At 46.1% G+C, this 22,054-nt stretch overlaps 1 protein-coding gene across 3 annotated transcripts in view; it reads right to left on the bottom strand.

Moving 5' to 3' along the window:
• Positions 1-494: 494 nt before the first annotated feature.
• LOC119648135 (isocitrate dehydrogenase [NADP] cytoplasmic) overlaps positions 495-22,054 on the bottom strand; it is a 41,179-nt gene continuing 19,619 nt past the window's right edge. Inside the window, exons 1-3 of one of the 3 annotated variants that reach the window (XM_038049680.1) lie at positions 21,230-21,235; positions 17,633-17,636; positions 495-1,906 (exon numbers count right to left, since the gene is read on the bottom strand). In XM_038049680.1, coding sequence (XP_037905608.1) covers positions 674-1,906 — 1,233 coding nt within the window. In that variant the 5' untranslated portion in view covers positions 17,633-17,636; positions 21,230-21,235 and the 3' untranslated portion in view covers positions 495-673. Of the gene's footprint in view, positions 1,907-8,271; positions 8,417-17,632; positions 17,637-21,229; positions 21,236-22,054 lie in introns of those variants that run through there. The other 2 variants (XM_038049677.1, XM_038049678.1) reach the window with 2 other exon arrangements.

Here is a 22,054-nt window from a genome sequence, read left to right as displayed (position 1 = left end):
GCCTGAAGATGTCGAGGAATGGAGGGAACTTAAGGGGCCGTGCCTCGTTGAACATCTGAGGTAGAGGAAGGAAGGATTGAGCTTGTGACCCATCGTGGATTTTCCCCCTCGATCGCGGCGCTCGGGTCCATAGATTTACGGCTTCGCCCGCGCGCCCGAGCTACCGCGCCCGAGGGCTACCAAAATACGGTAGTTTATAGTTATTTTTACTGCGTTCGCGTTCTATGTCGCAGCTTTTGGGACCACACTAGCGAGTTTCGTGTAGAGTGCAAAGGGCAATACACCTTTCCCGGAGAGCTCTTGCGAGGTCTTTCGTTTTTCCAATGAGTTTACTAATATTGAGCGTGCAGATACGTATTTGTTTGCGCTAGACTAATTAATTTACTTACCCTGGCGCCGTCCGTGAACCCTTGACCATTTCTCCACATTTGAGTTCGGCTCCATTAAACTTTTCCCTAAACTCCTTTTAGAAAAGAAAAATAAAGAAAAAACGATGAACTATCAAAGATTTATTCGTTTTTCCATAAAAAAGAATACAATCAGCACATAAGGCAGAATACAATTAAACATTCACCATTTTACAAACACTTTCCCATGTCTTTTGATCGAAAGTCGCCATTTCCCGCAACACCTTTTTCCCTTACAGCTGAGATCGCTGTTCTGCCGAATCTAGTCATGCCAGGGCCTTCTTCAGATTATCAGCAAGTTTATTCAAAAATTCGATTGTTTCCAAATAATCGCTACGTTGTACATTTGCCATGCCCTTTATGCAAATAGCCAAATCCTTTGTCATGAAGCCACTTTCAATTGTGTCTATGCATACTTTCTCCAAAGTTTCGGCGAAATTCTTCAAGTCCTTGTTGTTATCGAGCTTGGCACGATGCAAGAGACCCTGAGTCCATGCGAAGATTGAAGCGATTGGATTGGTTGAGGTCTCCTTGCCTTGTTGCCAGAAACGATAGTGGCGAGTGACTGTACCGTGGGCAGCTTCTGCTTCAACAGTTTTTCCGTCTGGGCAAATGAGGACGGAAGTCATCAAGCCGAGGGATCCATAGCCTTGAGCGACGGAGTCAGACTGGACGTCGCCATCGTAGTTCTTGCAGGCCCAGACGAAACCTCCTTCGGATTTCATGGCTTGGGCGACCATGTCGTCGATGAGGCGATGTTCGTACCAGATACCTGCTGCTTCGTATTTTGCCTTGTATTCTTTTTCGTAGATTTCTTGGAAGATGTCCTTGAAGCGGCCATCGTACTTCTTCAAGATGGTGTTCTTTGTGCTTAGATAGAGTGGTAGTTTGCGTTCCAGCGCGTATTTGAGTGAGGAATGAGCGAAGTCAATGATGGAAGCATCTGTGTTGTACATGCCCAAAGCAACGCCAGCTCCTTCATATTCGGTGACAACATGCTGGATTGGTTCACCTCCGTCTTTTGGTTTGAATGTCATCAGCAAGGTTCCGGCTCCTGGAACAACAAAGTCCGTTGCTTTGTACTGATCGGCGTGCGCATGACGTCCGATGATGATTGGTTTCTTCCAGCCAGATACCAGCCTGGGTACGTTCTTGCAGATGATGGCCTCTCGGAACACGGTACCTCCTAGGATGTTACGAATTGTGCCGTTCGGTGATTTCCACATTTTCTTCAGGTTGAATTCCTTGACTCGTGCCTCATCGGGTGTGATGGTTGCACATTTAATACCAACATTGTATTTTTTGATTGCCTCAGCACAATCGACAGTTACTTTATCCTCAGTCTTGTCGCGGTTTTCGATGCCCAGATCGTATGTATGCAGTTCGATGTCGAGGAAAGGCAGAATGAGTTTGTTCTTGATTTCATCCCAGATGATGCGAGTCATCTCGTCGCCAAGGATGTCGACAACGGGACCGGATTTAATTTTGTCTGCAACCATCTGCAATGGAAAAGGACGATATGAGTAACATGGGTCCAAGATATTGGGTTCCATTTTGTCGTTTGGAAACGAATTTTTTTGAAAATGTTCAAAACGTCACCCAACCTGATAGATAGCTAGTTTCGGCCAACTAGTTCAATTAACCTAGAATGAGTAGCAATATATGAGGTTGTTGCATATGAAATAGCTGTTTTGGCAATCAAGTGAAGTTAGTTGCGATTTTGGTGTATCAAACCACCACCAATTGGCGCTGTTGGTGTTGAATATTGAAGTACAAATACTCCTACATTTCACCAAGGAGTCATTTCAGTTTTGACCATCGTTTGGATAACAGGGAATAGAAAGGAAAAAAAGGATGAAAAAGAGCCAAGAACGTATACTTTTTCTGTATGAGTCCAAACTCGGTCATAAAGCGGCGGAGGCGACCAAGAACATTAACAGCGCATTTGGAGCTGATACGGTAACCGAATGAACCACACGGCGGTGGTTCGAAAAATTCCGGTCAGGCTACGTAAACCTTCAAAGTGAGCCACGTGGACATCCAGGACCATCGATTGACAACGACGAGCTGCGTTTGCTAGTCGAATCCGACACACGTCAGTCTGTGAGGGACATTGCAGAGAAACTGGGTGTATTCTATTCGACAGTTTCCCGGCACTTGCAACGACTTGGAAATGTGAAAAAGCTCGACTAATGGGTTCCGCATGCCCTTACGGAGCAAAACAGGGCGCTTCGAATGGAAAATTTCAGTTCTCTACTCACCCGCAACAGAATCGATCCCTTTTTGCACAGAATAGTGACATGTGATAAAAGGAGGATATTTTCGACAATCATCGCCAATCAGCACAATGGCTAGATGCTGATGAGCCACCGAAGCATATGCCGAAACCGAGGCCCCTTCCGAAGAAGGTAATGGTGACTGTTTGGTGGTCTACAGCTGGAGTTATCCACTATTCTTTTTTGGCACCTGGAGAAACGACAAATACTGTGCCCAACTCGAGGAAATGCACCAAAAATTGAGTATTCAACGCCCGAGATTGGTCAACAGAGATGGTGTGATACTCCTTCACGGCAATGCACGACCTCATGTATCCAGACCAACGGTTCAAAAGTTGAACGAATTGTAGTATGAGACTCTGCTCCATCCACCATATTCACCGGAGCTTTCGCCAAGCGACTACCATTTTTTAAGCATTTGGATAATTTTTTGGCGGAAAAACAATTTAGGAGCGAAGAGGCTGTCAAAATTACAACTCCGCCATGCTATTAACATAGTACGTTGATCCCAAGCCCAGGTAAAGGAGGAGGGTTTGAGGCAACGTACCCTGTACTATCCTCAGTAAAAACAAAAATAAAATGCTGAGATCAGGGAAAGAGATAAATAGAGTATAGTTGGAGTTATTCTACTATGCTAAATCCTACCTGATCTCTCTTGGTGACAGGCCCCGCGACAGGTCGACCAAGAAAATGCATACAATGTCGTTACTAACATGATGATCGGATTGAGTCACAAGAATCGGATAAATGCTAGGGCGTCCACCTCAGTCGACGCGGCAGGACGGGCTCCGGTCCTGTCGAGAAATGGGCAAGGGTTCTTGACGCATGGACGGTGTCAGGACGTAAGCAAGTTAGTCCGAACACAACGATCAAAACGAATACGTGTCTGCATGCTAAATGTTGGTACCCTAACTGGAAAGACCAAGGAACTCGCAAGAGCCCTTCGGAAAAGGCGCATTGATATCTGCGCTCTGCAAGAAACCCAATGGTCTGGTGCCAAGAGCTGCGACATTGAACAACAAACTTCTCTATTTTGGTATCTCACACAACACTCAATATGGTGTTGGCATTGCCATCTCAGAGGGTTTCTGTGATGCCATTAAAGAAGTCGAACGATTTGATGATCGGCTGATGAAGCTCACCATTATATCCGCTGATCGCACTATTCACTTCTTCACCGCGTATGCACCACAGACAGGTCGACCTGATGCCGAGAAAGATGCCTTCTAGCAACTTCTCGATGAAAAGACTTGTCACGTGCTTGCTGACGATTATATAATCATTGCCGGCGACCTTAATGGTCATGTGGGTGAAAAGGCAGACGGTAACAGGTGCCATGGGGGAAAAAGGTTCGGAGCGCGCAATGAGGGTGACGAGCGTATAATCGATTTTGCGGACACCCATGACCTTGTACTTATGAATACATGGTTCATCAAACGATTGTCCCATCTTCCTACATTTTATAGTGGGAACAGTAAAACGCAAATCGACTATATTTTCATAAGACGCCAACATTTTACACCGTCACTGATTGCAAAGCCCTTCCCTATGAGATCATCGAACCTGAACATCGGCCGTTGATTGCCGTCCTGCGAATTAAGCCACCGATAAAAGAGCGTGAGCAATGCACTGGTCCGCGACGCATTAAATGGTGGCGATTTGGTGAGAAGAAAGAAGAAACGGTCTCACTCATACGAACCAAATGAAAGGCATAATCCACAAAGCGATCTCTGCAACCCTTGGGGTCACCAAGTCGAGTAAGCGATACATCAACCGTGATACTTGGCTTTGGAATGATGATGTTGAAATGAAGGTCCGTGAAAAGAAACGCTCTATCACAAATTTCTTGACGATAAAACGACTGCTAATTGGCAAATTTATAAGAATGTCAACCGTGAAGCAAAGAAAGCGGTCGGTGTCACCCGAGCGAACCATTACAAAAATTTTTACGATGAATTGGACACTCGGGATGGTGAGAGAGATCTGTATCGACTTGCTAAAAGTTGTAATGAAGGCACACAGGATATCGAACACTTCTGTTGCGTTAATGACAAGAACGGTACTTTGGTTATCAACCGTCGAGCCACAACGGATAGATGGCGAGAATACTTCGAGCAGATTTCAACTGAAGAATTTGCTCATCCTCCACTTCCACAATCCTTGCCGACATTGACTATCTGAGGAACCGCTCCCTGCTCTATGAAACACTAGAGGGTCAAAGGTGGATGGAGGTCACGTCGGGGGTAGCACAGGGATCCATCCTAGGGCCGGACCTCTGGAACGCTAACTATGACAGTCTGCTTAAACTCGACATGCCAGAGGAGTCGCGTCTGGTCGGCTACGCAGACGACGTTGCGGCACTTGTTGCCGGACGTACTGTTGAACAGGCGCAAAGCAGACAATTATTGATGCGACAGGTAAGCGGATGGATGACTGCTCACGGTTTCAACCTTGCGCTGGAAAAAACCGAAGTAGTCATCCTGACCAGAAGGAGAATCCCGACCTTGCGTCCCATATCGATCGGCGAGTTGACTATAGAGTCAAAACCAGCGGTTAAATACCTTGGTTTAATGCTCGACTCGAAGATGAGCTTCTTCGAGCAAATCAGAGCAGCCGCGGACAGGGCTGCAGCAGGAGTCGCAGCCTTGAGTCGGCTAATGGCGAATGTCGGGGGCCCAATATCAACTAGTCCGTCCTTCTGTATGGTGCGGAGGTATGGGCTGATGCCCTTGACAAGGAGGTGCATCGTGACCGCCTCGCTCAAGTGCAGAGGCGGGGAGCTTTGCGAGTGGCGTCTGCTTATCGCACTGTCTCCGAATCGGCTGTGATGGTGATTGCGGGAGTGATCCCCGTTGCCCTCCTTGCCAAGGAGCGCAGAGCTATCTATCGCCGTAAGGGCGAAAACTTAAGAGAAGTGGTTGCCCGTGAAGAACGTCAACGCACCCTTAACGGGTGGCAACTTTCTTGGCAAAATGAGCCAAGGGGCAAGTGGACTGCGCGGCTCATCGACAAATTAAACCCATGGTTGAACAGAAAGCACGGTGAGATTGATTACTTCCTTACCCAACTTCTAAGTGGGCATGGAGGTTTTCAGTCTTACCTGCACAGGGTTGGGAAGGCGCGATCTCCTGATTGTGTGTTCTGCAATAGAGTGGCGGATGACGCTGAACACACCTTTTTCTCTTGTGAGAGGTGGGACGGCCTCCGCCAGAAGCTTTATGCAGACACAGGGGAGGTCTCTCCAGACAACATTGTCAGAGAGATGCTGAAGAGCGCTGGCAGCTGGAATCGTATTGCGCATTATGTTCGGGCTCTTCTTACTACGAAGAAGATTGAACTCGACCGGCACAGGGATAAGGGGGGAACTAACAACTCCTTTCCTCCACTCCCCTCCCGTTGGTGAAAGGAATTCCCTGTCTTGAAGGCTCCCAAAGCCGGGAGAGCTAGCCCGAAGTAATGCGTCAAACGGTTCCAGGCTAACTCTCTGATGACAGGGAGGTGTTTAGTTGGTAGTCCGTCAGCGTGCTGTTGCGGGAGTCCAACACTCTGTGCGTAAACGCATTCACCTACCTTACACCCAAAAAAAAAAAAAAAACCAATTAGCGCAACTGAAGTCGAGGAGGCAATAAAACAAATGAAATCGGGGAAAGCAACAGGACCTGACGACATCGCATCTGAGCTCTGGAAAGCGAAGAGCTGGGACCCAGCACTGTGGCTCAGTGAATTCTTTAACCGGGTTATTCAGGAAGGAAGGACACCATCTGACTGGCAAGAAAGTACCACTGTTCCAATATGGAAAAAGAAAGGTAGTCCAGCAGAATGTTCAAATTACCGTCCGATCCGGTTACTTCCCCATACCATGATTTTTGAACGCATTCTTGACAACCGTATTGGCGAAATCGTTGAAATAACCGTGAATCAAGCCGGATTTGTCAAAAACTACTGACGCAATACACGCTGCGCGGTTACTCATGGAGAAACACCGTGAGAAGCATCGCCCTCTTTACATTGCATTTCTGGATCTAGAGAAAGCGTTTGACCGTGTACCGCATGAACTCATCTGGTATGCTCTACGGCAACACTTCGTGCCAGAAGAACTCGTGCGGTGGGTTCAATTGCTCTACCACGATCCGAAAAGTAAAGTTCGAAGTATGGCGGGTGTATCAAAAGCGCTTCGTGTCTCTGTTGGTGTTCATCAAGGAAGCGCCCTCTCACCACTTCTCTTTGTTCTTGTTATGGACACCGTCACACGGGATATCCAACGTCCAGCGCCCTACACACTGCTTTATGCAGATGATGTTTTCCTAGCGTCTCATAGCAAAAATGATCTCGAGCAACTTGTTCAAAAATGGAATGATCGCCTCATGCAACACGGTCTCGGATTGAATTTAAACAAAATTGAATTTTTCGACCGATCCCCATGAAACAGGCACAATCACTGTCAGCGGCAGTGATCTGCCCAGAACTGAGCGATTTAAATATCTCGGGTCAACGCTATCAGAAAATGGAGAACTGCGTTATGAAATTGCTTCACGCATTAACGCAACCTGGATGAAGTGGCGTTCCACAACTGGTGTTCTTTGTGATCGACGTATCAATGAACGTCTCAAATTTAAAATTTACCGGAATGTCGTCCGTCCAGTCGCTCTCTATGGTTCTGAGTGTTTGCCGACTATAAAGGACAATGAACGGCGCCTTGCGGTAATGGAGACGAAGATGCTATGTTGGACTAGTGGCGTCACACGTTTAGATCACATCCGAGATAAGGATATCCGCGATCGTTATGGGGTTGCACCGATCGTGGAAAAGTTGCGAGAGAGGCGTCTTCGATGGTATGATCACGCAATTCGTACAAACGAGAATTCACTTGCCAAGATTGGTCTGAACATCGAAGTCGATGGTAAAAAGGCAGACCTAAACAACGGTGGCTTGATACCCTAGATGGGGATTTGAAAGCCTCAAGATTGCACCCAGATCAGGCATTCGATAGAGCCAAATGGCGAAGCCGATCACGACGAGCCGACCCTTACTTACTGAAGCTTTACAGTCATTTCAAATTTTAGGTCAAAAACGGCCATTTCATTTGCAACAACCTAATGGATAGGATTTCTGAATGGAAGTGGATTCACATCCTCGATATAAGAAGGAAGAAGCCTGTAAAGAAGCGTCTCTATGAAAACTACTGGTTTTAGTCACGGTCCTTTGATAATCAGATTGCGTAGCATTCACGAAGCTAAGGCTGAAAACTCAATTCAAAATCGTAATCACTTTTTAAATGTAAACTAAATTGGACAAGCGTCGTGTTCTCTGTAATTTGTGCCACTGATATCTCTACTAAGCATGTGTATTGTCGTGCATTTTCACTGCCTTGCAATTCACTATTGAACTTGAAAAGCATCATATCAGTCGTGCAGTGTTCCAGAGGAGATGCTGTAGTGTGTAGTCATTGGAAGAATCATGAAACAAGTTCTACGATAGGAAAATAGGTCAGAGGCCTTAAACTAGGGTGAAACATGTTGTGTAAGTTAGCAACGTGTAGGCAAACCATAACATAACAACTGAACTACGGAACAAACTCAAAAACTCACAAAACTCGCTGACAGAGCAAACTGTCTCTTCGCCACTTCATGGCTCAATCCTTGGACGATTTTCGAGAAGAGCACTGGAACGATCCCTCTCCGAACTGACTGCATCTTTTTCGGTCAGTTACCACACCTCAGATACTTTCCAACTCTGCTGACCCGAATGCCAGTAATTGACGTAGTTTCGAGAAATACACCAACAGAAGATTGTTTTAAATTGATTTCTTTCTGATGACAACAATGGGGCTGGTCGTAATGAATCCACACCGGGGGATGAGCTCTGAACTTTCCCGTAATGTTTTCTCGGGAAATTATTTATTTTGCGATAATAAACAAATTATAATTGTCTGATTTATGGATTGTAATTGAGAAGCACCGATTATAATGCACTTGAACAGGGAGATAACCGTCACAATGTATCTGATCTGTCGGACTAATTTGCAATAAGGTTGAATGGCAATAGCTACATTGTTTAGTAGACTCGGGAATACTCGGGGACTATTACTTGATTATTAAAACTATTCACTATTCTTAACTAGAATCACAAAAAGTTTGCACTTAATTAAAGCATGGGCAGTGGCAATTGCGGGACCGACGCGTGAATACTGTCTGATGGGCTTCCAAGTTCATGACACAAATTCTAAGTAATTGATTGTTACTAAATGTTCGCTAGACGTTCTTTGTTGGTGACAATTGGAACATAAAAAGTTCTTCTTATCAATTGTGTAGGGAATTCGAAACAACTTGAAGTGCTGGAGAAATGAATGAATTTAGATGGCTTGATTTGGAGCGGTCGATACTCCAAAATGACGCTCGAGTGAAGCCTGATGATATGACCGGGAGTCACATAGGGGCTGTTGCTTTCTCGTTTTCTGTCTGTTCGGAAGCTACTACTTTTGTTAATTGCTGACTTCGTTATTCGCCTAGGAAAGTACAAATATGATGTGGGGGTTTTAATGGCGTTTCCATGTGCTTGTTAAGAGGAACTCTATGTATTACGAACAGATTGATTATTTACTGATAAGAATTACAAGAGAAATTTATAGGGCAAGTGGGATAATCCAATACAGTCAGCATAGATACTTGTAGCTTTATTCAATGTGATGCTACACGTCATTGTATCAGCGCCGACTGTATCGCAGCTAGCTGTTTTCACCACTTCTGTAATATAATAATAGAGAAGAGGAACAAGGGACGAGCTCTATCCTGATGAGTTCGTTCTTTTGTAAGAGTTCTTCTTGACTTAATTATCGAGGGTGGTTCATTATCTAATTTTCGACACAATGACTTGTAAGCGCTTCTTAACATAATTTCGAATTAGCCGGTTGGTCGCATTTATTGCAAAAATTTCGAATACATTATGTGCTACCATCGCGGTAGGCCAACGAAGTCCGCGACATGATTTTAGAGACGGGGGTAGATAACTCATGCAGCGGTTTACGTGAACAATTATTAAACCGGTTGAGTGCCAGCCAGAAGGAGTAAAGAAGGCACCTCATGGAAAACACCTCTATAAGTAACGAGAAACCCTCTCAGTTCTTCCGTCGGCTGCAATGTCTCAACGGTATCAAAGTTCTTGAGCTGCTAATGCGTAGTCCAACCGACCCTCAGGGGTTGTCAAGGATCCTTAACAGGGCGCTAACGATACGGGGAGTGGCGTCCCCGAGGTGCCCGAGCAAATAGTTCTGGTCCCCTAGCTCGCATAATACCTGGGTCCTAGGTAGTAGTCTCGAGAAAGTTTCTCGACGAAGAGCGAACTGCTAATGACCGATACACGCCGGGACACACTAGGAGTCCCCGGAGCCGTCGACAACTCCTTGTCGACGGCTCTGAGCTTCTGAGCACTCAGGCCGTGTTGGCCCATTGTATTCGCCACCCCCGTCTAACGGAATATTCCGGATTCGTTAACGTATCGCAGGATTTCCGTTAGTGGATGTGATGCTACCCGTGCCAATTGGAGAACATCGGCACCAAAGATCTGATGCCTGATGCGGCCATAGGCGAGGCATTCACATAGGAAATGCTCCATGGATTCCGCTTCCTCATTACAGGAGGGACACGTATCATCTTCGGTAATTCCTATTTTGAACATATGCCCAGCTAGTGAATTTGGCCTGTCAGAATGCCCACAATACACTTGCAAGTGCTCCTGCTTTTCGACAGGATAAACTTTGCGGTACGTATGTTGCGTTCTGGCAGGAAAAGTTTGGTGTGTCGAGCAGCATTTAGGCTCTGCCACCTGTCATTATGGGAAACTTCTTCCCAGTTTTTGAAAACAGATTTAGCCAATGCTACTGATACCCCAATTGCAGGCTCCGGTCCCGACATAGGGGAGATTGACCCCTCTTTCGCTAAAGCGTCCGAGATTTCATTTCCCTCTATGCCACATTGACCAGGTACCCAGAGTAGTTCCACCGTATTGAATCTAGACATAGAGTTCAAACGGTTTCTGCATTCCTGAACGATTTTCGAGGTGATCAAAGGACTGCTGAATGCCCTCAGTGCAGCTTGACTGTCACTGCAGATTGCGATGCGCCTGCCCTTCAACCGCTCGTCAATCACCCAGTTTGCCACCCTTAGGATCGCATAAACTTCGGCTTGAAAAACCGTTGCATATTGTCCCAAAGGAAAAGCCCACTTCTCGTTTTTATTCGAGAGGTAGACTCCGGCTCCAGAACCCTCTTCTGTTTTTGAGCCATCCGTGTAGAAGACTTCCGTATATCCCTCCACGCATTCCTCTGGGTCTTCCCAGTCCTCTCTACGCTTCAGGGTAACTACATATCTTCTACCAAACAGATGTATGGGGACACGAGAATCGGAAGGCATTGTAAGAACTGGATTTAGTCCTCCCAGTAACTCTTCCAATGCTCTGTGCCCCCCATATCCGTTGTTTTCCCATAGATCTAATCGAATTAGCCTATGAGCTGCTCTCATTGCAGTGCTTTGAATAAATATATCCAGGGACTGCAAATTGAGTAGTGCATTCAGAGCTGCGCCGGATGTCGTGCTCATGGCACCAGTGATACCCAGACAAACAGTTCTTTGCAGTGCGGCTAGTTTATGGTGAAAACCATTTTGTCTCACCTTAACCCACCACACTACGGATGCATATACGAACATCGGCCTAATGATGGCAACGTATATCCACATTACCACATGAGGCCTGAGTCCCCATGTCGAGGCAAAGGTCCGTCTGTACAGCCCATAAGCTGTGAGAGCTCGTTTTATCTTTACCTCTACATGTTTGTTCCAAAGAAGTTTTTTAGCTAGAGTGACTCCCAAATATTTCACTTCTTCGGAGAGTTGAAGGGTAGTACCCCTCATCTCAGGGAGACAAAGTCCATCCAGTTTTCTCCTTTTTGTGAATAAAACCTTTGTGGTTTTATTTGGATTAACTGACAAACCATGTCTAAGGCACCAGCTGTCTATCAAATCAACGGCACGCTGTATATTCCTATACGCCGTTCCAAGATCCCGATCAACAGCAAGTACAGCCACGTCATCAGCATAAACTTGAGCGTGTATTGGCAAATTTTGCAGTTCGCATAGCAGTGAGTCGATCAGCATACTCCATAGAAGCGGCGAAAGCACACCTCCTTGGGGGCAGCCCTTCGTCGCTTCTGTAGTCAGGTAGCGATCGACCCCTACCTCAGCGCACAACAATCTTTGCGTTAGCATAGCATGGATCCACTTAATTAAAGCATCATCAACACCATGCACTCTGGCGGCATCACAAAGTTTTTGAAAAGGCGCACAGTCAAAAGCCCCTTCAATGTCCTCGAACACCCCCATCGCGTACTCACCATTCAAAGTTGCATCCTCTATCTTTGTGACCAAAGAATGAAGAGCAGACTCACAGGACTTTCCACGTTGGTAAGCATGTTGGTTTTCACTAAGTGGGTGTGACCTAAGTGCGTTTCCACGAATGTGACGCTCCACCAGTCTCTCCAAACCTTTCAGCAAGAATGAAGTCAAGCTGATCTGTCTGAAGTTCTTTGGATTAGAATAGTTATCTTTCCCAGGTTTCGGTATGAAAACTACCATAACCTGTTGCCAAGAAGAAGGCACGTAGCCCAGAGCAAGACATCCTCGAAAAATATTTCTTAGAGGTCGCTCTAAATGCTCCATACCCTCCTTTAGCATTGCCGGATAGATGCCATCCACGCCAGGTGCTTTGAAATGTTCAAAGGACAGTATGGCAGCTCTCACCTTTTCATGGGTAACAACCGCTTTCGCAGTGTTCCAGTTCCCCTTGCAACACTTGCGTGTTGAAGGGGTTGCAAGAACCGTCAACTCTCCCCCTACCACTTCTCTCACCCATTCTCCCGGGTGGTGTACTTCCAGGAGGGTCTGTACTGAGTCCAGTCTGGAGCTCGTGAAAGTACCGTCGGGTTTTCTAAGAGAATCCAACTTGGCCGACTCATCCTTTTTGAGGACTCTGCACAGCCTTGAAGTCTCCCTTTCGCCTTCCAGTTCCTCACAGTACGCTCTAAAGGAGTCTCGTTTCGAGCACCTCACGAGCCTCTTATATTCACGTTGCGAGTTCCTGAAATTTAACCAGTCTTCGTTCTTGTTACTTTTGCAAGCACGATTTAGAAGTTGCCTGGTTGATTTCCTGAGTTTTTGCAGTTCTCGGTTCCACCAAGGAACCGTTTTACCGCTTTGGCCTCGGGAAATAGGACAAGCCTCTTCATAGCACTCTAAAAGTGTGCAGTTCAGAGTTTTCAATTCATCTTCCAGCACCAAAGGAGTCCTTAGTCGCCTAGGGAACTGTACTTTATTGCCAAGAAGTTCATTGAACTTTGCCCAATCCGTTTTCCTAGGGTTCCGTCTTTGTATACTGCAGACTGTTCGCCCGCAATAGTCAGATTGAATTCTAGATATCGGTGATCTGACAGTGAGACTTCGTCTAGCACTCGCCAGTGTGTAATCAACTCTAACAATTTTGGGGTACAGATTGTTAGGTCAATTACTTCTCTTCTTCTCGGTCCCACGAACGTAGGGGCGCACCCTACGTTTGCAGTCATAAGACCAGCAGAAATGATGAAATCAAATAGCTTCTCTCCTCTTGGATTGCATTTGCTACTGCCCCAACAAATATGTTGAGCATTCGCATCGCAACCTATTAAGACCAAGGTGGTAATTGTGGTCTGTATTAGGAGCCAGCCCCTTCGGGACCCTGGTAGGGTAGTGTGCATTGAACCGGTATTAGTAGACCATGTTGCCCCGGTTGAGCGCTGATTCGTCCGTGAGTTCCAGGATCATCCGGGTAGGGGCTTTGTCCCCGAGAGTATACCCGTTCCCTTGCACACGATGCTCTGGTAAACAACTTAAATGGCGAACAAAAACAAATCAAACGAGAAGATAGTGGGAATGGAGAGTGAGCTGGCTGCGTTTATTATTTTTATTATTCACAGCACGAAAATGCGCCGCTCGCCCCAGCGCCCAGCGAAGGACAAGGACTGAAATACCCGACGAGACATCGGAACGCCCAGACAAAGAGAAGGACCAAAGTGATGGGGCAGCTACAACGGAGACAAGAATCCAGACCATACCACTTAGTGCACAGTGGAAACGGCCGAAACTAAACAAATGGTTTCGAATATAAACCGAGTGGGAGGGCTATCGACTACTCTGGCGCAAGCTGAAGAGGAAAGGCTTATTAAGAAATGCGCGGCAGTTGTGAAGCACATGCGATCTGCGACGTTTCTCCATAAAAACGTCAGCAAAGGGGTGAAAAAACGGGCTGATGGAGTTGGAGGAGCTCCAGGAAAGGATTTCTTATTATAGGTGGACATGGAGAGTAAGAGAAATTTCGCAGGAAGCAGAAAGAACCGCGCCCCTCGACAAGAACACTATGAGTACCAAACGGATCGCAGACAGCCCATTGCAGAGCGAACTGGAGGAAACACGGAAAGGAGGAAGGGACATCTGAAGGAGACGTCACTCGGAGACTCTCCAGGGCTCAAAAGAAGAAAGCCAAGAAGAACAAGAGACAACAACATGTCGTACTGTCAGAAAAACCTCTGCCTAAAATTAAGGCGGACACGAAGGACGGAACACCAAAAGAAAAGGTGAGGAAACGAAGGAGGACTAGACTGCCAGCTCTGCTTATAAAGCCGACGGAAGGCAAAACTTTTGCGGAAGTCCTCAGTGAAATCCGTTACAATATTAAACCCGAAGATAACGGAGCAGAAGTGTCTTCCATTCTTCCATTAAGTGGGCATAGAGGTTTTCAGTCTTATCTGCACAAGATTGGAAAGGCGCAATGGAGTTGTGGACGACTTCCATGGCACTTTTTTCTCCTGTTGAAGGTGGGATGGGGTTTGTCAGCAGCTCTATTTAAATACATCTCTCTCCGGAAAACATTCATTGAAGACGCAGGATGGTGCGCCCTTGGAGATTCCCAACCATTCTTGGCATTCTTAGACCATAATAGTAGAGGATGCCCCTTTGAAATTTGGTGTGAGTGTGAGGAAGGGAAAGGAATCCTCAAATCAAAGAATTACTTAGTTGATTCCATGGCGTTAATTCTACGGCTGTATATGTCATTTGTCCAACTTGTTTATATTTACATAACCAAAAGAAAATTAGATTTCTCTAGAGTGCCTTTTTTTTAAATTTTTTATATAACGATATTTCGAGGGCCAGTTGTTCTCTTACTCAGTGAGTTTTAGTTTGATCAACTTATAGTCCAGCTCGTCCACAAGGACATCTCTCATTCTCCCTTTCGCATATATGGAGACTCCTCATAAACCCAATACAAAATGATGCAGCTCTTTGCACGTGTGCCGGTTCGAAGATCACATGTTCCTACCAAAATTCGTGACGATAGCTCAAGCTGCTTCGAAGTAAATCTCGAGTGGCGGACAAACGGACAGACAGCGATTGTCACCTAACCTTCCAATCTCAACTCTCCGGTCAGATGATTCTGCTAGTTACTCGAAACTGAGAAACCAAACATCGCCGGAACCATCCTCGAAAAAGTGTTCAAAACTTGTACAATTACAACCATAATCCCAGGCTGCATGCGCTGAGCTGTATCGCAGTAGTACATTAATAAATAAATATTTCGCAAATGCCTGAGCCGATCCGCTAAGCAAAAATGCATTTTCTCGCGCACTAACATAGGCATCTATCTGATCGAGCGATATAATTTCCGCAGGATCAAGAAAAGAGAGGGAAGAAGTAAGAGGGGATAATGGTTGAATAGGTTCCTATAGAGACCCTGTAACAAATGACATCCCTTCCACACCCATTTTAAGAATTTTCCCATGCTTGGTAAGGAACTTAATTACCTTAATAAACCAACGACCAGCGCTTTTCGATGCAATTAATTCTGTCATCAATCGTAAAGTAAAATTCAATTCAACATAAAATGGATCTAGTTCGCTGCATCAGTGGAATTCCAATACCCAATTAAATTGCGCGTGACAGGCCGACAAACGATAAACGGATTTTAACAACGATTTCCACGCATTTTAACCCTTATTAATTTCAATTGTCGCCAGTGAAGCAAATGAAAGCTTATTGAATAATTTCATTGTATTGATGTAATTGGCGTTTTATTGTTGCTTTGAACTGAAATCTATTATTTTATGATTGATACGCGTCAGATAAACTAGTTGGGTCTCCGTTGTTATAAGATCGTCCAGGGCAAAGGCAACTCATCAGACGCTGCCTCACCTCTGCCTTGAGAGTAGAGTGACCGAAAGTGCAACAGGTGATAATTGACTCCATTTATATATAATGACAAACTTGACAAGAGTGCGAATTATACTGAAGTGAAATCCGTCGTATGTTCACATCTAAAGTAGGCTGAAGTGTCCGCATCCACTTGATGACGAACCGGACCACTTGGGAAGCAACTTACTTCCTGGATGGATGGAGCGATTACCACCTGTCGCCAGTTTCGGTCACGGTGCTCCCAAGGCAGAGGTGAGGCAGCGTCTGACGAGTTGCCTCTGCCCTGGACGAAGCCGACAGTCAACGTTAAACTTGGGTGTTTAACTCATAACGAGGTGTTCGTCGACCACAAGAAGTATGTTGCTTCCAAAGTGGTTCGGTCCGTCATCAAGTGGATGCGGACTCAGGACTACCTGCATCCTCAACAAATAATCTCCAAACATAGGAGACTTTAAAGCCATCTATGATAGCATAGCCATTGCAAAACTGTATGCGGCCAAGGGAGAATTCGGTATCTCGACGAAATTAGTAAGACTGACTAGGCTGACACTGACCTATGTGCAAGGCCAGATAAAAGCAGCAGGATCACCCTCCAGATCATTCGACATCAACACGAATCTAAGACAAAGGGATGCCCTGTCATGCGTCCTCTGGTTGTGGATAAAATCTCGCTCAATAGGTTGCGGTGGGCGGGTTACCTAATCCGTATGGATGACGATGTTCCAGCCCGGAAGGTCTATAAGTCTATAATATCTATGGTAGCAAAATAAGACGAGGCAGACCCTGCCTGAGATGAAGCAATGGCGTAGGTCAGGACGCCAGACAGCTTTTAGGAATATCGAATTGGTGGACCTCGGCGCAAAACCGGGATGTCTGGAGTTCCTTATTAAGGCAGGCCTAGACCGGATACTGGTTGTTGCGCCGTTGATAATGCTGATGAAATGAAAATTAAACAAGTTATAAGACATATGGGACTAAGGAACTTAGGGTGCGTGCGTGTTTGAATAGATTGGTTCGGTTAAGCAGATGATAAGGCAATTAAATCGTCGAAACGTGATTTAAGTACGTGTCTTAATTTGGTCTTTGCGCTGTCCACGGTAGAGTGAAATTTTGAGACATATCTTCAGAGCGTTGATATTTTGAGACATATCTTCAGAGCGTTGATGTTTTGCCCAAAACCAGTATCGATTACTTCAGAGATTTAGCGCTGTTGAGAATGAGGAAGGTTGTACGAGGTTGCTCGAAATGTTCGAATTAGAAGGAAAACTCTCGCACAATCCACTTTTCCTATTCGTGATACAATTATTGTACACAACTAAAATTTAATTTGATTAGAGAACTCCCTTTTCCCCTCCTCCTTTCTAAACGGGAAGACACCCAATAATTTAGGGGCGTCCTCTAATTGATGACCTGAGGATGCCAAACCAAGATGGGGAGTCCCAAAATCCGCGCCCCATGAATATTTGAGGCAGGAGAAGCATTGATTTATTTATTCAATGAGGACAATACACAAAAAGCAAATTCCTTATTACATATTGTCCTCAGAGGGAGGAGCAAGTGAATGGCTTATTTTACGCTTAAAGCTAGAGAGGGAAATAGAGTCAAAGGATCCAAGCTGTTGGGCATTGTAGGACTGGCAAAGCCCCGAGATCGGAGAGTGAAGATATAATCCGCCGTGAACCTTCCTTTTCAATTGTGGGACTCCGTTCTGGAGTTTTACAGCTTAACGCGCGTGATCGAGCCGTTATTTTTTGGTTTTAATTTCAAAAATTAGCTGGTGTGATATTCCGATAGTTTTGCGCGATATCCCAATGAATGTTTGATTTTCAGGATCCGGAACAGATCTACGCATCGGCATGAGGATACGTGAGGAATTGAAATGTTCAAACTCCAGCTGGCCTTCAAACTCTCCAAATCGGTGTAAGTTCGATGGCAGGCAGTCTCCTCTAACGTAGTCCAGAGGATTCAAATCTGGGCTGCCCGAGGCCCATTCATCCGCGGTTATGAAGTCAGGAACATGCGCCGCTAACCACTGCTGAATCATCTTGGCTTTGTAAGCGGGGCCGAGTCCTGCTGAAAGTACCGCGGCTTTCCAGCGAACAGAGATTCAGTCAATGGCTCGACTACTTCCTCTAACATCTTTTCGTACACGCTCGCATTGGTTTTGACACCGGCCTAGCAGAAATGAATATCAGTTACTGCGTGATATGAGACGCCCCACCATACCATAACAGAAGTCGGATGGTGACTACGTTGGACTCGCGGAGCATTTTCTTTGGCTTCATAACAATTGTGAGCATATACTCGATCATTTTGTCGGTTGAATTTTTCCTCAATGGTAAACATTTTTACATCAGAAAGTAGAATTTTGCAATAGTTGTTACCGGGAAATCGTTGCAGAAGAGCAACACATCGAGTTCGCCGTATTTGCTTGAGTTTTGGCTTTAAAATATGGCTAACGCACCGCCAGTACCCACCGAGACCGAGATCTTCTTGTAAAAGACGACTGATGCTCAGAGGTGACGGTGAGGAAGACGGGGCGGCAACCACGTCGGCCAAAACAAAACCAAGTGGCCGAGGAGAACCTCCATACTGGTGACACCGAGAGACGCTGAACTCACTTTGGCTTGCCGGCCGTGATTCAGTAGGCGAATGCTCCAAAGGCCTAATCAGGGCGATCAGAGCCGACTCTGCACGGGGACTTATCTGAAGTGGCAATTTGGTCACGAAACCTTACCAGGGATATACTGGTACCATGGGAACCGGGATAGCCCCTGGACTCTCATACTTCGGGTGAACTCCCGTTGTATGTGAGTACAGCTCGGTTGTTTACGGTTGGCTCCCTAGTGTTGGTTATGCTCAAGCGAGAAAAGACCTTTGGGCCTCGGCGTGGTGTTGCGTTTCAACACGGGTGCGGTACTCCTTAGTTCGGTAGAGATTTAGGTAGGTCTTGCATCCACCAGTATGAACGCTAAGCCACGCACTTGGTATAGACTGGTACCGTTGTTGCTTGTCTCAGCGGCGCTGTGATTATGGTCACAAAATCAATCCGTGTCTTAAGACCATGGGATTAAGTCGTCCAGACAGGTGCTCACATAAAATCCTCAAGGACTCACAGAACTGCTATTGCGTAGTTCAACCGATTAAGGCGACGGTGGATGATCCTTTACAAACAGGGTCTATGCCCAACTTTTTTCGACACCGGGCCTCGTGGAAGCAACGTCAGCTATACAAAGACCATCGCCTTCAGCAGCAGAAACACGCTTAACGCAACTAGTTCCGCCATTGTTAAGCCAACTCGCGAAGTTGCAAACGGAGATACAATAGTTCAACAGCAGATTCACTCCGGGAATTCATCCAGAAGTATATCTCAACGTCCTCGGACCAGGTCGCCTGTCTATCATCATTAACGGCGCAACAACCGGTATCGGGTCTAGGCCTGTCTGGTGTCCTAACCTACGCCATCGCTCCATCTCAGGTAGGGTCTGCCTCGTCTTCTTTTTCTACCATAGATATTGCCCTATAGACTTTCCGGGCTGGATCATCCTCATGCATACGGATTAAGTGACCCGTCCACCATAACCTATTGAGCCGAATTGTATAGTGGGGTGTCACCTCTCTCTTCCTGTCTTGTCTCGCACCCCAACATGCGTGCATTTGACACGCAAGTTGCTTGTTCAACACAACACTTCACCCCCAGCTGAAATCAAAGGGGGGTTTCAGCGAGAAACCAGAAGTACGGCTCCCTCAACCCGACTGCCGCAAGTCTAGCCAAGAGGACCTGTTTGACCGTGAATACCGACGTTGAGACTAAAGTAATATCGGTCTCGCTCGAGGAGTTCGAAGGGGCCTTCACAAGGCGGCTTCCAAGGAGAATGCGTACAGGATTTGAGATCCCTGGGCACGTCAGCCACGGTTTTCGCGCGGTTGGCGGGTAGTAACGCCTTCAGCTTTGGCATTGCGTCATTGAGTAGATGCAACAAACTGGTTGCCTTCAGTTCCGATCTAATGTCGAGAACAGGCTTGCTGGGGAGTCTCAGATTTTCCACGTATACCAGCTTCGCGGATTTGCACCAAATTCTTCGCAATTGGCTGTTCGGAGGCCAAGAAGAACGAGTGGCAGAACCTGCGACCAAGGAGGGTCGTCTTGGGCCATTATAGCGGCCTTCAGCGTCCTGTGCCACCTTTTGAGCATCCCATTGGATTGCAGGTGGTACACGGTGGCATTTAAACCCGAGGATTTTGCCCAACTCTGAGAAAAAGGAGGACTCAAACTGCATTACGTGGTCAGTGATTATAATTGTCGGCTCATCAAAGCGTGGAATCCATTCTCAATAGAGAGCCTCTACGTAAGATTGTGCAATAATGTCTTTCAGGTCTCAGGCCACCACGTAAATCTATCGATGATTGTGAGGAAATACCTGAAACCGTGCAAGCCTTGCTTTGTAGTTTTGCATTTCTGACATGGGATGAACTGTCTGACCCAAGAATTAATATCCTTGTTCATGGACAGCCAGAAATACTTGATGATGACTAATCGATTCGTTGTCCGAATGCCTGGGTGGGTGCACCAGATCGTGAACGGCGTGAAATACTTCCTATCGGGAATCGGCCGAAATATATGGCCTTGGTCCCCTATCTAAGGTCTCGAAGTATACACTGGGTGTTGAGCCAAAAATAGCAAACTCCCTAAATGTGTATTTGGAGTTGATCCCCAAGCTCTGAAGAACTGCGTCGTTCTTTTGCGTCTCGGCAATTGCGTCAGCAATCACGTTATCTTTGCCACACACATGTTGAATTTCGGAAGTAAACGGGCTGACAAAGCTCAAGTGCCAAAGTTGACGAAGGGAGGCTTTGTCGGGCTTTTGTGTTAAAGCAAAAGTGAGGGGCTTACGCTCTATGAATAATGTGAATGGCCTGCCTTCAAGGGAATACCAAAAGTATTTAATTGCGAGGTATGCGGCGAGCAACTCACAACCATAAGTGCTCTAGTTCCGTTGAGCGGGATTAAGCTGTTTACAGAAGAAGCTCAACGGCTGCCAGATTTGATTCAATTTTTGGTGAAGAGCAGCACCTACGGCATCGAAGAATACGGCTAGGGGTGTATCTTGCTGAGGGAATACCAGAAATGTAGCATCCACCAGCTGTTGTCTGGTGGTATCAAACGCCTGTACACGCTTTGGGAACCGCACAATCAGACGAAAGTTTTTGGTTTTCGGCCCAAACAAGAAGGCGTTAAGGATCTATTGGTGGTGGGCGGCCTTGGGCAAGAAACGACGATTCTGAGATTGTTAACAATTCTTAGAAGCGGGAAGCTCGAAATCGCTTGCACTTTGACTGAGTTCAGTTGGACGCCTTCAGGGATCGTCAGGTGGCCGAGGAATCTCATCTGTGATTGTAGAAATTTGAAATTTGTATTTTTCAACGTTGGGTATTAGGCCGGCCTGAAAAACGTTGAAAAATGCACTCGAGGTGCTCTACATGTGTATATTGCCGTTCTGGTCTTCGGGAGCATGAGGGATCGGATGGTATGCTTTGACTAAGTCCAAAGTTGAGAAAACACGCGCTTAGCGAGGTTGTGCGCAAAGTCGTGGATGAGTGGTATGGGATAGCGATCTGGAATTTTTTGAGCATTCAGACACATATCATTTGCCATTTATTGGATTTGGGGACCATGTGAAGGGGCGAAGATCAACAACTGTCTGAAGGACAACAAATGCCCTGCGTAAGAAATTCTTCGAACTCTTCCCGCAAGCTTCTGCGGTGACAATGGATGCAGGTTGGAGAAAAATGGGGAGCCAGCAGTGTTGATGTGGTGCTGAATATCATGCTTAACGGGCTCAGAGAGACTACGATGATGGTGCGGTATTTTTGAAGAAGTTCGCGAATACTTGCGCCGGTAACATCTCCAAAAACAATGGAAAGAGTGCTGAGTAAGCAGGATTTTCCTTGATAACTTGAGAGAAGTTGTGGGGTCAACGAAGGATCTATTATGTATATCCACTAGCAAATCTTAGTGGCACACGAAATGCGCGCCTAAGATGGGTATACTGATGTCCGCGATTATGAAGCGTTAAGTAAACGTTCGTCGAAGTCCTAAACT

Source organism: Hermetia illucens, chromosome 2, assembly GCF_905115235.1.
Source record: "Hermetia illucens chromosome 2, iHerIll2.2.curated.20191125, whole genome shotgun sequence".
Lineage (NCBI taxonomy): Eukaryota > Metazoa > Arthropoda > Insecta > Diptera > Stratiomyidae > Hermetia > Hermetia illucens.
Note: the sequence above shows the minus strand (reverse complement) of the source record. Positions and strands in the feature narration are given on the sequence as shown.